General features: G+C 36.1%; 1 protein-coding gene across 1 annotated transcript in view; it reads left to right on the top strand.

The window, feature by feature from the left end:
• PLCL2 (phospholipase C like 2) overlaps window positions 1-15,426 on the top strand; it is a 109,036-nt gene that overhangs the window by 80,231 nt on the left and 13,379 nt on the right. The window contains exon 4 of the mRNA XM_075143447.1: window positions 2,945-3,020. Coding sequence (XP_074999548.1) covers window positions 2,945-3,020 — 76 coding nt within the window. The remainder of the gene's footprint in view (window positions 1-2,944; window positions 3,021-15,426) is intronic.

Genomic DNA, 15,426 nt, shown 5'->3' with positions numbered 1-15,426 from the left:
TGCACACAGCATACTGCTCCGTTATTTCTTCAGTGAAGGACATCAACAAAATTGGGGCGTAGCATAATATTGATTGAATGGTAGTGGCAATCAACCCCTGAATTATTGATAGCTCAGCCAATTTTGCTTAGTGGTGCTGTTAATCTTAAATACAACTTTGTATGTATTTTAGAGACCAAAGATAAAGTAACTGTTACTGGCCTTGGTAATATAAAAATTGATATTAGAATAATTTCTGTCACATGAAATGCATTGACATTTTTCTTCAAAAGTTGCAAAGAGGGAGTTGCTTTTGATCTGAGAGTATTTAGGCAAAGAAGCTTTCTATACCAAAACTATGAAATATTAAATCTGCATGTTATTATAAATTCTTCAACGTTAGCCTTGCCGTGATGAAAGAGCACTAGTACAGCGATTAGTTTCAGTTCCTTTCATCTGCACAACTAGTAAAACTTTCTTGCTTTGTCAATACAGAAGGTAAACAAAGAAGCAGTGATGTAAGCATTTTTATTCGTCTTTGAATTCTCTTATTTCTGAAAATCAGTGCAGTGTCTCAGAGTAAGTTTTCTAATCTGCTGAGACTTGTTCTCCACTATTTCCAGATTATCTGATGTGCATGTAGAATGTATTGTATGAAGGAAACAGAGCAGATAGAGATGTTCCGTGTTTGGAATAGGACCTAACTGAGATGACTTACAAGTTACGTTATTACACACGTGGGGTCAGGAACACATAATAGACTAACATGGGGCAGTTGCAGTATTTCTTACAGTTCCCCCAGAACAAATACCTTGAATAGGCAGCACAATTGGTCTCTGTCTTTTATGAGCTCCAGTCAAAAGGGTTCTCAGGTGAAAGGATTCTTATTAACAGAGAATCCCACTGTAGTCCTTTTTATTGTGTATTAGCATCCTGACAAAACAAGAGCCATACATGCTCAGCATTTCATTTTTCAAGGTGATTTTCAATGCAGCAAAAGCTCAGTGGAGGATTTAGCTTTACAATATTCTTTCAGCTAGTTAGCAAAATAACATCAGTTATTGGAAGTATATTTGCGATTGAAGTCAGCTGTGTTTTCGTTCTCTTTATTTAAGTGCATTACAGAAGCAAATGTGGTACATGACATACATATTGAAACAGGTTAAAATCCTTGCCTTTCAAGCAAATTTACAGTGGCTTCCTTTCAATTTCTGAATACTGTTTTAAAGACCAAATAGTAATGAAACATTGTGAAACGCAGCTTTCTCCTTGACAAATCAGGAATAGTCAGTTGGCAGTGCTCCCTGTAGAAGCCTATCTGGGTGAAATATAGTATTCTCTTATTTAAGTATGCTTCTCTTTAAAATAGTTGTTTTCAATTTATTACACCTAATTAGTAATCAGCATAATTCTATTTATAGGCAGTTTTTCCTTGAGTGAACATTGATATTTATATTCAAAGAACAATCCAGTTAAAAATGGGTAAGCTAAAGTATTTCTCTTGCAGCTTAGGAACCTGCTCAAGTTTTTTTTTTTCCCCTCATTTATTTTAATTTGCATTTTTTTTTTAACTGACATAGTATAAATCAGGATAAATAGATACTTTGAAATTAAATGCAGATTAATCAGGATGTGAAGATTATATTAAATTACCCACTATGATGACCTCCACATATTCTAAAGTTGCTTGTTCACATGTTGTTTATATAAACATGTTGCATAAACTAAAAATTTTGGGGTTTGCATCCTTTTTTTTATTGTTTTAAATTGAAATAATAGAAACAGAACTAGAATTATTTTTAAATGCTTTGTCATTTACTTAAACCAGATTTTTGTGTAGCAGAAAATAATAGAAGTGTGTAGAGTAGTTTACATCTCTGCAGGTATTCTTCCTCCTCACTTGGTTGCACACTTGCCATGATCAAAAATCTGCGGCTTACTTGCCTGGTTCGCCAAATTGATTTATGCCTCCCTTAGAGCAATGTTCAGAAAAACAGCCTCAAAGTCACTCAACTGGAGAAGGCTCCTTCTAATATGTGTGAGGAAAGACTACTGTAGTCATGCCTCTTAAAGTAATATTTCTCTGAGGAAGAATGTTGGAGAAGTTTGGGGTTTTTTCTCTGTAACATGGAACGTTCCTGCTCATAACAGCAATTGTGGTCTGCTAAGGAAAAGCAGGTTCCACATGAACATCCACATAAGTAACACGTCAAACTTTAGTCATTGTTTTAGTGGCGAGAAATCTGTCTGCTTGAGTGGATACTGAGACATCAGTGGGTAAGGTGTGAGGCAAAGTTGTTAGTTCTCAATACATACCCTAGGCTGAAAAATCTGCATGGTTCCATCTTAATCGGTGTGCTTTCAGCTGAGCTTCCGTGAAAGGCTTTTTGTTTAGAAAGATCAGGTAAAGGAATAATTTATTTTACTTATCCTCCAGTACCAGCCTCAAGTGCTTTGTTTTCCTCCATAGAGTGTTGTCTCATACGTAGGTACAGGTCAAGCCACAAAAAGGGAAAATGTAGAGGAACAAATCTGGAAAAGCAATGGGATGATCCCTAGGAAAAAGGAAGCACTGGGTGGTGAGTGGTCATCATTCTGAATGTCGGAGTGAGTGAGGAAGAGGAAACCTGCATCCAGGTTATCTCACCCAAGCCACCAAAAGTGAATTACCTGGTAAATAGTTGTATAATTTCCACTTGCTTTGGTAGGCAATGGAGTAGACATTTTACTTCAATGTTCACAGATCCCAGCCCAAAACCATCATATTTTTTATGTCTTTATGCTACATTTAGAGTACTTCTCTGCCTGGTCATAACCAGGAAAATGAATGTATTCATTATGTTAATAAAAAATATTAGATTATCCATTTGAGTTCAAATTGAAGCATCTTTTACAGATTAAAAATTTTCAGTAAAAATTGAATTTTACTGATATTTCTGTATATTTTAATTTATTTTCTCTACAGATGATTCAAACCATCAGGACTCTAGTGGAAAATACAGATAGCTTATATGAGAAGATAGTACAGTGTCAGAAAGCAGGTAAGTACAAACTGTTTTTTCAAAATATTATAAAGAACTTACTGCATTTTTCTTGATTTCCCAGAGCTTTTAATCAGCTTTATTTATTCAGCCATAGCAAAAAAACCCCAACAACCAAACAACAACAAAAAAAAACAAACAAAAAAAGAGACTATTGTAATTTAGGCACATACAACAACAGTGAAAAGGACATTTCAAATCATAGAAATTAAAGATCCATGGAATTACAGCTTGACTTTGGAAATCATGAGCATTTTATATATGGACAGTAGCTTGTCAATATAGTCATTTCCACAAATGCAAACATAGGATTACAGGAAAGAAAGAGAATGATCTTCCTTCACAATGAAATTTTTTAACCATTTACTTCTATCTCCTCTTCTACTATGTGAGAACTTTTCCTCTTTTGTCATTATAGCCTGATGTCTTCGAGAGTGAAGTACCTTGCCTTCTGATAATTACATGACAGTAGTTCAGATATTTCGTCCCTGCGTTTCCCTAGATCTGTTGGGTGGATACCCTCTGGTTCTGCTGATTTGTTACTATTTTATCTATTCAGAGTAAAACTGGTTTTGCAGACAATTACATCTTCTGTGGCAGGCTTTTCAAACCACATGGATGCAGAAGTCTTTTTTTTAAACTTTGTTATGACCTATTGGTCCCACAGATTCTCTGAAAGTTTTCCTGTTTCTGGAAAACATCGTATAGTTAGTTTGTAATCCCTTCACAAATTGCCCCCTTTTCACCTGATATATTGTAATGATTTTCCCATTTGGACACAACTGAGTTTTGAAGGTTTCCTTCTTATTTTGAATAGCATGTCTGACCTTGCTGTTTAATCATGCTTGTTTTCTTTTGGTCTTTCTTAAGTATTTTTAAACAGTGTTATAAATTTTCTTAGGGTAATGATGCATCGCATTTTGCATCAGAAACAGGAAGTCTGCCAGAGAGTCAGTCAAAGTGTCTACAACCATGTCTTGCATGACTCAATCGAGACAAAAGCTTTTTATACACAAATACATTTTTATCTATCTCATATTCAGCATCTTGCAGCTCCCATCATCTTCCATGATTTTCTTCCATTCTTTGATCCACTTCTCTGCTCTCCTATAAATTTCAGTCTCTTTTCTTTGTTCTCTTTTCCTGAAAAGAAAAAAAAATGCTCTTCCACCCTCACCCTTCCTTTACAAACTCTTTTCTGTTAGCAGTGTCTTCCAACTCAGATCAGCAGCAGGCCTACCCACTCTGAATTTCTAGATCCCCCCTTTATTCACACATTACACGTTCCTCAGACTCTGTGAACTTTAATCAAACCACAGAACTGTCAAAATACTTGAAAATTTTAATTTGTCCTATTTACTTCAATCTGTCAAACGTAAATAATCATAAATACCATGAGTGACAAAATACTATTTCACATATCTTGGTAGATGCAGAGATGCAGACATTTATCTAAAATACCAAACTCAAAATACATCATGCTGCCATGAGGACGTTGTCTTAGAGATTTGTATGTTTACTTCTTGAATCATCTCCCATTTTTGTGGTGATAGTGTGCCATATTTTTTTAGCTTCATCAATGTCTCAAGCAGTTTAGATCCTTGATTAGATGTAAGGCAAAAGCTAATTGCCTATTTTACCGTGTATTTTAGAATTGTTGCCCTTCAGAAAAGATTACTTTCTACTAGCTCATATGGATTCCAGTAAACTTGCATATGTCTGATTTTCTTGAGTCTTACAACCTTATTTTACATAAAGTGCAGCTGGGTCCAAGAATCCTTTGTTTAAGAATGCTAAAGACTTAAAGCCCATGCTAAATAGTGAAGAGATTTTGATCTCATTTAAATGAGAACTTCCAGCATGGTGACATAAGCCTAAGTATGGATTATGTAATAGATCCTGCTGTTTAGAGCAGCTTTAGCCCTGCGGGGTCAAAGTACTTTTTACCATGAATGAACTGAATTGAATTACCTTTTAATATGAATGTTTTTTGAAGATTTTCTTATGACTAATTGATCTCGTCGTCTCAGTAGATGCTAATCTATTTAATTCTGAGTAAAAGATTATACGTTTTCCTATGTAGTTTCTTGATAAGGAAAAAGCAAAATTATGCTCTTGTCTGGGCTTTTTTGTTCTGTGACTTAAAGAGTGAAAAAGCTGCTAAAATGAGAAGAAATACTCAAGCTGCCAATAAGCAGTAAATTTTTGTTGTCATGAACAGGCTTATAAGAGAAATCCATTAAATAGGCAAAGTGGACTCACTCTATTAAACCATTTTCTAACTTAAGTTTAATACTAAGACTTTTGGCCTCCTTTAAAATTCAGAACTAATTTTAAAACAAACGCACCATTATTTCTTACTTCGGTTGATGGCCTACTGAATAAGCAAAGATATGATTCTTGAGATGGCTTTTTTCAGAACCCAGGTTCTTTGCTATTATTATTCCCTAAGAACATTTAACTGTAAACTTCTCATTTTGGTTCTTTAAAATTAAACCATATGAAAAAACTTCTCTGTTTTCTTTATATCAGCATATTAATTTCAGCTGAACACATTCTGTTCTTAATTAAATAGTTATTGAAAGCATTTTAGATAACATTAACTAATGAAAAGATATGGGAACATAATACTGCTTTGGTTCCCACTGTACTTCTTACTCTTTAATAGAATTAAGAAAAAAATCTGCATAACTTCCAAATGATTGCAGTGCCATTTATTTTGTTGCTATTAAACCAGCTAAAGATCCTGCAAGAAAATAGAATGTAGGTGCTAAAGGGAATTTAAAGATAATCCAGTCCATCCCTTTAATCTGTTAAAGACCTTAAGTGCTCCTGTATCTTCTGTAGAGTAAAGGACTTGAATGTCCAGGTCACCTTACCCCATCCCTAGCCTCCTTTGTACCCAACTCGCATCATTCTTGTATTTCTCTTTTCAATCTTCCATTGCATTCTTTTGCTTTATAATTTAAATACTGCCTGAGTTCATCACTGGTTAAAAAAGAGAACCACAGCTTAGGAATTCTTTTTGGTGTTCAGCAGTGGGAGCTCAAAAGGACATGTGATATTCCAAGTGTTCATTGAATGATCAGGGGGGCAAAAAATGAGCAAACACAGTTTGCTGGTGACAAAGAATTACTGAATGTAATCAAATGTAGATATGACTGTGAAATAGCACAGGAGGATCTTGTGACACTGAGAATTATAAAAGTGTGTGAAATGTAACATCAGTAAGGGTAAATTAATGTGTGTAGGGGAAAAAGTAGCCTTGACAATACCTACAAGAAATGGTTTCTAGGTTTTCTGTTTTAATTCAGGAAATGAAGTTATTGTATATAGTTCTAACAGTGTCTCTAATATCATACATAAATATGCATTCCAGCACTGTGTGCTAATAATTCAGATGGCTTTTTTTCTGTGTGGTTTTAGAGGTATAACCTTCCCTAGTCATCTGTGCAGCCAGAACTCTTGTTCAGGTTCTTATCTTCTGGGATCTCAGCTACATTACCCTTTTCTCTAAGTTTGACCATTATAGTTTTGCTTTATGTACATCATTTTCCTGGCTGTCGTTTTGATGATGTCTGTCCTTATATTAATTTCTCTACTTTTTCCTCGTCGTACATCAGGACTGAGCTGTTTTCACTTTTCTTGTGTTTGCTTATTTGGTAGCAAGACTTTCCACTGCCTCATAGATTGTCGTCGTGCATTCTACCATGTTGTTCCTCAGGCTCCCTGTAAACATCCACCAGGCTGAATTGGTTTTTAAAATTATCCCACAAGTATAGCTAGATTGACACATGCCCTCCTACCACCTTAACCAAAATAGTTTTCATTGCTTCCATTTCATTGCTCCCCACTCTTTCTTTATCCATCTGTTCTCTTTTTTCCTCATACTTTGATTCTAAGGTGTTGGAGCAGGGACTGTCGTATTTATTCCATCTGCACAGTGACTAAAACAGTAGGGACTTAGTTTATTAAATAGTGCAAGTAGTAAAAGACATAAAATGAGTACATTTTTTAACATGTACTCTGAAGCAGTCCTTCAGCAGTGTCAGAAACAGGATACAGTTTCAAGAAAGGAAATATCCAGCCATTCTGGATGCTGTCAAAGATAAACACAGTGCACAACAATATCCATTGGGAAAAAGTTAAGTCTGAGCTGCATGCAGAAAAAGATTAGGATGATAATGCCATAAAAGCACTGCAAATACTTCTTGTAGTTGAAAATTAAAGTAATAAAATCAATTTTGTTCAAATAGCTATAACTCTCAGTTCCCCACTGTTACTGCTTAAGCTTTTCAGCAAAACAACATGTTTACTAAGCTGTTTCTTTTACTATTTGTTCCTGTTATTTGCATTCTAAATTGGTTTTAGACTTTAGGGTTCACCAAAACAAAGCATGTAAGATGCAGAAAAGTAATATTCTATGTTATATGTATATTATATGTTATGTACAGATTAGATAATCCATTAATAGAGGAAAAGAAATTGGTATAATTAAATCTTGAGGAGCACTTTTGGCTGGGTATATAGGCATGCAATTGAGTTTTTATTTAAACAGTGAAAAGTTTATGACTAGATCAGTTGTTCTCAACTTTTTTGTAGTTATCCCTGACTTGAGAGATAATTTGCAGTGTTCATGGTCTGGGTACTGTGGACTTTACACAAGTCCAGCAGAACTTGTTAATCCATGTCTTCAGAAGTACTGCCTCTCATCAGCAAGTCTTGACTTTTGATTAGAAGCCACTGCATTTAAACTATGGCTTCATATGTAGGGAGTGAAGAAATGCTGCTTTATCCATTACCGTTGGACTTCATAACTGAGCAATATTTAATGTGTTTGACTGCATCACTAGGACATGCTGATCTTCAAGTCAAATCTTAGAATGGGACCCTTTACTATATTTTTCATGAGGTTCACTGTTAAAAGTAAACAATCTACAATATTTACCACCATCACTCCAACATCACCTGCTATGACTAAAACAGTTCTTTGAGACCCCTGTCAGCCAGTTTCCATTCTTCTGAAATACCTGCTTTTCTCTGTTTTCTCCTTATTCCCATTTTTTCTAAGCCAGCTATCAAATTTTTTTAACTCCTTTCTCCACACTTGTCACATCATCATTTTGAAGGGCTATTAGCACAATAGGCTGTCTCTGATGGTTAAGGAAAGGTGTCAATAAAGGGCATATTCAGGGCAATCCTTTTCTTTATATGTCTCTTAACTTTCTTTCTGTATTCGGTCCATCATTTTTACCTGTTTTTTTTCTTTCCTATTTTACTCTCTCTGCTGCATTTTTTCTACATTTTTTCTTCCTATTTGTCTTTCTTCCTCAAGCAACTCCACTAAGCATCTCCAGGTACAGCTCCACAGCAGCTCAGGTTATACTGTTGTTGTGTATACTCCCTGGCTCTGTAATGCTGTTCTTCTCCTGTGCCTTGAATATTCTTGAAGCCACATTCTACTATGGGGAGGCAGGGGGAAGTGAAGAATTGCACTTGGATCAACTTAGGTAGCATAGGTGAATAGATGATAGCTCTTTTTAATTTGTGTTCAAATCTCTCTCTCCATTGTTATTCACACCAGTCATACACCATATTTTTCATATATTGCTCCTCGTACACCATAATACCTTGGATGATGTTGGTTTTTTGGGGAATCTGATATATTTTGCACAAGGGTGGATGATTCCTAGGATACATCTCCGATACTTCTAGATGTTCTTAATGATCTCACTTGCTGCTCCCAGGGCAAACACTTTAACGCAGACTTTTGTATTGTTCTCCTGAGTTTGCCCCTTCACATGAAGCCTTTTTTCCCTACTGTTAATGCAATTCTAGCCCAGTAAAAGATCAGCTCATATTAATGATGACTATCTAGAGCTGCATGTTTCAGCAACCTCAGTGAGCAAAAATGATTGGAAAATTTGGTTATGTACTGGAAATCAGAATAAAGTTGTAAGAAGCTAAAAGAGAACTCTTGATTTTAAATAGCCTTTCCCAGTACAGAAATATTTACAAAATTATATTAGTATATTAGCTTATAGTTCATATTTTTTAGCAGTTGCCTTCTACCTGCTAAAATGATTAAAAAGGCAAGATTAATTTTATCTCTTAAGATATAGAGAAGTATACTAGAGTGCACAAATACAGCAGACATTTTATGTACTAAGATAGGCTCAAAGGCTGTTATCCTTACTACAATCTAATCCAAACCAGTAGGAAAGGGTGAGTTCAAAACGGTAGGAAAGGATGAGTTCGTTTATTCCCCCGTGGACTATCTGTATCTACATGTGACATCATAACTAGTACAACAGTTATGCTGCTGACTGAGACTAACCAACAGTTCCAACCTATCCATAGACAGGGGTTAAAAAAAAGCAGAGTTAGTAAAGTGTTATAATCAGTATGGTCGAAAGAAAAATGTGTTATTAGCTGAAGTGCTGAAAAGTTGAACAGCCTTTCAGATATACATTCTCCTTCTTCATATTTTAAACAATAGCAACAAACAATAACAATTACATGCTGGGGAAATGGCTCAGGGTTTAACTGATTGTGTTAATCAGGCAATTTGAAAGAAAAAGGTATCCAACTTCTGTGGAGCAGAAAGTGATACTAGAGAAAGAAGTTACATTCCTGTGGAACCAAAAGAGAGAGTAATTATTATTGCCAGTGAAACAACGTGGGCTTACCAGGATCTGAAGCCTGGGAGAAATTAAAATGTGCCGTGAATCAATGTCTTTATTAAGTCTGCTTTCTAGCATTCAATAAAATCAGGATCTTTTTTCCTTAGACTTTCATTGGTCTCTCTTGAGGATCAAGGCTGATAAATAAAAGATGGAAACAGCAGTCTGTAGAAAAAATCCTCTCCCTCGTAGCTCTGTGTTTCTGCCCTTTATTGACAGCATTGATTCATTCTCATACATAGTAGTGGCTTAACTTCACCCACATTCAGAAATGTAGTCTGTCTTTGTGGAGGACTGTCCTTGTGGATGAAAGCTTTCCCTACATTGGGGGTGAAATACTAAGTGTCTTCTTTTCAGAGCAAATGTTTTAATATGTGAAGGCCTGGTTTTCTGTGTATTGTGTAGGACTGCTGTTTTGGAGGTGTTGGTGTGTGGGTTTTATGTGTTTTGTAGCTTGATATGGATTTTGTTGACTTTGGTGTCTAGGAAGTTAATGTTACATAGGAGTGTTCTTGAAAGTGTTTGAGAAAGGTGGAACTGGTTACTCAACCCCTGGAAGTAACCCAGTTTTAATTAAATCAAGGTCTGATGTCACAGATGTCCTCTTTGTAACTTCATAACAGTGTAAGCTTGGTGCTGCAACTACTTTGAATCTCTTCTGACAGTGGTTCATGAAGAAGTTGGTGACCATCTTATGTCATAAGTGGTTCCCCAGCATTAAAGAAAGTGTCTTATGTTGAAAACTGAATTACTGTGATTGCATGTGGCAGTGGATGAGTCTGGATTGGAAGACTAAATACTAATTTAGTCCTTGCAGAGTGGATGGCTTTTGGCAGGCTGTGATGCCATTGTTGTTTGGGATGTTGGGATAAAAAGAAGGTTATCTCAGGCATAGAATTTGTCTTTGCTACTTTTAAAGAATAAAAAGGACAGCAGGCACCTAAATGTATTTTTAACCATCTAAGCAGAGGCACTACATGGCTGGCTGTGTCTGGGGAACATTTCCAGTTACTACGGAGATGCTGCACATTGCCAAAGAAGTTGAAATAATTAAAAAATACTGAACAACTAATTTAGTTAATGTATTATTTCATCAAGTATTACTCTAAATATTTTGAATGCAAATAATTCAGACCTGGAACTTCTTGAAGCTGAAGCACAGCACACTCACAATCTGCAAAGAAATTCTGATTCTCTAGTTATGATGTAAAATGTTTTGGGTGACTTCAGTGGGAAGTAGGTGCTTGGAAGTACTTGAGGATCTAATCCTTGTTCCTATTAAGTCTTAATTTTTGCAGTTAGAAGTGATACTTAGACAAGTGGTGCTCTAAGTATTAATTTATTAAAGTACATTTTAAATCTTTGTGTGAAAAGTATTCTGTAAGCTAAGTATGTGAGAATTTACAAGTATAGTGACTTCTGTTGCTTCTCTAACATAATTTATTTGATTTATTGTTGATGTGATCTGGTAGCCAGATTCCTTTCCCAATCACTTTTCTGATAAACTTCGTTTTAAGAGGAAATTGTGAGGTTGAAATACCTGAGTGTTTAAGGAATATAATCTGGAATAAAAATATTAAGAAACATATTTAATGCTGTAAAAAATTAAAGCTGTGGCTTTCAAAGGTGTGGCCAAGTGTAATAGTTGTATGTGCAGATTAAATATTTATATGTAGAAATGAGTACTTACAGCGTAAATTCTTTCCTAGAATTCTTTCCTTTCCTATATTACCATTTAACCTACACAGTGTAGGAAGAAATATTTTAATGTATAAAGTGCTTTCTTGGATTTTTTTTCTTGTAAAGAACAAATCTATGTATGCAAATTATCCACAGAAACTTTGTAAGCATTCAAGATGAGTGTATATAGTAATTGAGCTGCAATATGTGGTAACCTAATCAAGAGCTGTATGATATTTTCCTTCCATTTTAAAAATATTTGATATTTATTTCATTTTTATTACTTACTTATTACTCTTTTGAAAAGTATTTCGTTTGCTTTTAAATCACAGTGCTCTACCAAGAATGAAATAAAATCTATTTGGCTTGACTGACGTTAAGTACTTACCTGCAGTATTATCAGTGTGTATTTTATATACGTATAGACAAACATTGTTTGCTACCCATTTCATATTAGGCCTACTCAATACATACATTTATTGCCGAAGTTTTACCATTGTGCTATTTCATTGATAAAGTTCTTTGTTAAGAGAAAAAACCTATACCAGGAAGAGCCCACCTGCTGTGTAGTCATGTCTCGGCTAGGTTGTACATCATGCTTTTGGCAAGAAAGCTTTCATCAAAGAAAACAAATGAGTATGTCAAGCAGAAATTTGGCTTTAGAAATACAGTATAGCATGTGTTGTGCTCACTGTTTTGCTAAGGATTCCTTGAAAATTAGTATCTCAAGTCTCAGTTAAAGAAAAGGTGTGATTTTTTTTTCCTATAAATTGAGGTGGTATGCCAGGGCTTTGTGATAGTAACTCTTACAAAAGCAAACAAATAGCAGCGTTCCAAACAGTCTGAACTCCTGCCTTACACACATGCACTCTGATTCTCCATGTTTCAGTCTCTCTTCACATCTTGATTTTAATAAACATGAAGTTATCATCAGAGTTTTCCAACAAATATATACGTATGGTACAGTACAAAAGCAAAAATATAAATACATGGAGCTCAGTGACTTAAGGCTACTTGCTTTTTTAATATATGCGTCTTAACTAGTTTAAAAATAGCAGAATCACTTATGCTGCTTTATATGTCACATTTTAATCAATATCTTAAGTGTAGTAACTAGGAACTATAGTGAAAGCCCAGTAGTGGGAGGAATTGCTAACTGACTTTCAACAGGTGTCATTTCTAGTTAGCAATTAAGGATAGTGAATTTCATATGAGGTTATTTCATTTTGAAGAAATGAAGAAACTATTCTTTCCAAGCTAAATATAGTTGGAGATTAGTAACTTTAATAGTATCTACAACCTTGTTTCTGAAATATATCCCCAAATAAAACTTTTTTCCCTGAAGATACAATGTTGGCACTACGAAGCCAACATATCCAATATGCAGAGCAGCGACAGAAACACATCTTCCTTGTTCCAGCATTTCAAGCATCAGCAAAAGAATAACATAAATAGTATAAGCTCTCATGCTTGTAAGTTATGAAAGGGTTTGTATCTTCTGAATATATTTGTGGCAATTAAAACACTGATTAAAAATCCAGGACTATAAAATAAAGCTAAGGTTCTAATCTGGAAGTTATTCTGACAGGTGATAGCTCAGAATTCTTATCAGTCCATCAAGACTGTTGTATTGCCTTGCACGTTTTATTTAGGAAAGAGATTTTTGTTACTGAAGTATGTCATAGCAATAGGACACCCCAGTTTCTGTACTGTCATATCAGTTCTTGTTTAGTATATGGAGATAAACATTCCATCAGAATATGCTGAGTATAAATTAATGCAGGTTTGAGGTCTGCCATTTAATATTATTTAGAGGATTCATCATGCAGCTGCTTGAGGAAACACAGGACTGGAAAGTCCTGAAGTCTACTCCCAGGTACAATTTTTGGAAATTGATCATGTCAAGCTTATTTTAAAATGAATGAGTTTTTAATTTTATTTTCTTCTTTTCAAGGCTGCTTACAGAACCACATCTACAATGGTTATAAATTTTACATAAATTCCAATTTTTCTGATGGACATTCATCCTAATATTGTCCTTTAGCTGCAATGATGATTCTTTGATGTCCAAGGTCTTACCTGACTGATGTGTGTTTAGAGAGCAATTACTCCTCTTTTGGTTTTTTTGCTAGACCAACCAAGCACACTTTTATTAGTGTCCTCACATGATATAAGGTTCCTATTGCATTGATCAGCTTTATAGCATTTCTCTGTTCCTCATAATGTTTGAAGTTATTAAAAATGGGTGAAAAGAATTGTACATAGAATTTCAGAAGAGCATCTTGAATGGTAAGATGTTCGCAGGAGGGATGAAGAAGTGTTAAAGCCATCTCATACATTCGAGGGGTGGGAGAGGGGGTCTGAGAGAGAAGGAAAAGCTGAGACAATAATGAAATTCAAACTAAACTAATCAGCATTCACTGGGAAACAGAAAGTGATTCTGCACTGAGGGAGAAAACTAATTATTAGGAAATACTGAAGAATTGCTTATGAGAATGCTTTAAAAAAATAAGTGTACTGCAGTGGAGAAGGATATGCTGTGAAATCTTTGATTATGTTTGGGAAAATTTGTTGGTAGTATTTTGTTCAGTTTTAAAACCTGCCATTGAATCATGCTATTGCTATTTTGTTATGTATATAACAGTGTATTTACATGACTTACAATAGTTGGGATGAATGTTCCAATGAAAAGCTGGCCCTTAACATGGAAAACTTGAATGAGATTATGAAAGATGGAAGTGTTTTTATTTTGCAAGCACTCAGGAAATTGTATGGCTTCTGCCAGCTAGCCCTTACTTACAGTGGAATAGGGGTGACCAGACTTCTTAATGCAGCTTATGCAAACTAAGTGCCCTAATATTCCACAAGCAGAAACTCAGAAGGGAATCAAGTAATGAGATTTGAACCCTCATCACACTGTCATAAGCGGTAGAGTTACCACAGTTTAACAAGTTCAAGAAAGGTCAAAAGTAGGACCAGAAAGCCAGTAAGCTTCACTTCAATCCCTGCGAAGGTGGTGGAGTAAATCCACTTGGAAACCATTTCCAAACACAAGAAGGTGATTGGGAAAAGTCAGCATGGATTTACAAAGCGGAAATCAGACTTGATCAGCCTGACAGCCTTCCACAATGAGATGACTGGCTTGGTGGAAGTGGGGAGAGCAGTGAATGTTTCTTATTTCGACTTTACTAATAAGGCTTTCAACACTGTCTCTCGTAACATCCTCATAGACAAACTAAGGAAGTAGAGGCCAGATAAGTGGGCAGTGAGGTGGACTGAAAACTAGCTGACCAGTCAGGCTCAAAGCGTTGTGATCAGCAGCACAAAGTCCTTCTGGAGGACAGTCACTAGTGCTGTGCCCCAGGGGTTGACACTGGAGCTACTACTGTTTAAACATCTTCATTTGGATCTTCATCACCTGGATGATGGGGTGGAGCGCATCCTCAGCAAGTTGGCAGAAGATACAAAACTTGGAGGAGGTTGGATAGAGCAGATGGTTGTGCTGCTACTCAGAGGGACTTTGACAAGCTGGATAAGTGGGGTGACAGGAACCCCATGAAGTTCAGCAAAGGGAAGTGCTGCATCCTGCACCTGGGGAGGAATGATCCCATGCATGCACCCGTATAGGCTGGAGGCTGACTGGCTGGAAAGCAGCTTCAGAGAAAAGGACCTGGGTGTCCTGGTGGACAACAAGTTGAACACACCTAAGGAAGTGCATCGCCAGAAGACCGAGGGAGTCGGTCCATCCCCTCTAGTCAGCATTGGTGAGGTCACATCTGCAGTACTGCATACAGGTCTGGACTCCCCAGTAAAAGAGAGGCACAGACATATTAATGAGAGTCCAGCAAGGGCCACAAAGATGATTCATGAATGGACTGGAGCATCTTTTATATAAGGAGAGGCTGAGAGAGCTGGGACTGTCCAGCCTCGAGCAGAGAAGGCTCAGTGGGGATCTTGGGTGGTCAAACACTGGAAGAGGTTGCCAACAACCAGAGGGGTTGTGGCGTCTCCATCCTTGGTGATATTCAACAGCCAACTGGACA

Source organism: Calonectris borealis, chromosome 2, assembly GCF_964195595.1.
Source record: "Calonectris borealis chromosome 2, bCalBor7.hap1.2, whole genome shotgun sequence".
Taxonomy (NCBI): domain Eukaryota; kingdom Metazoa; phylum Chordata; class Aves; order Procellariiformes; family Procellariidae; genus Calonectris; species Calonectris borealis.
Note: the sequence above shows the minus strand (reverse complement) of the source record. Positions and strands in the feature narration are given on the sequence as shown.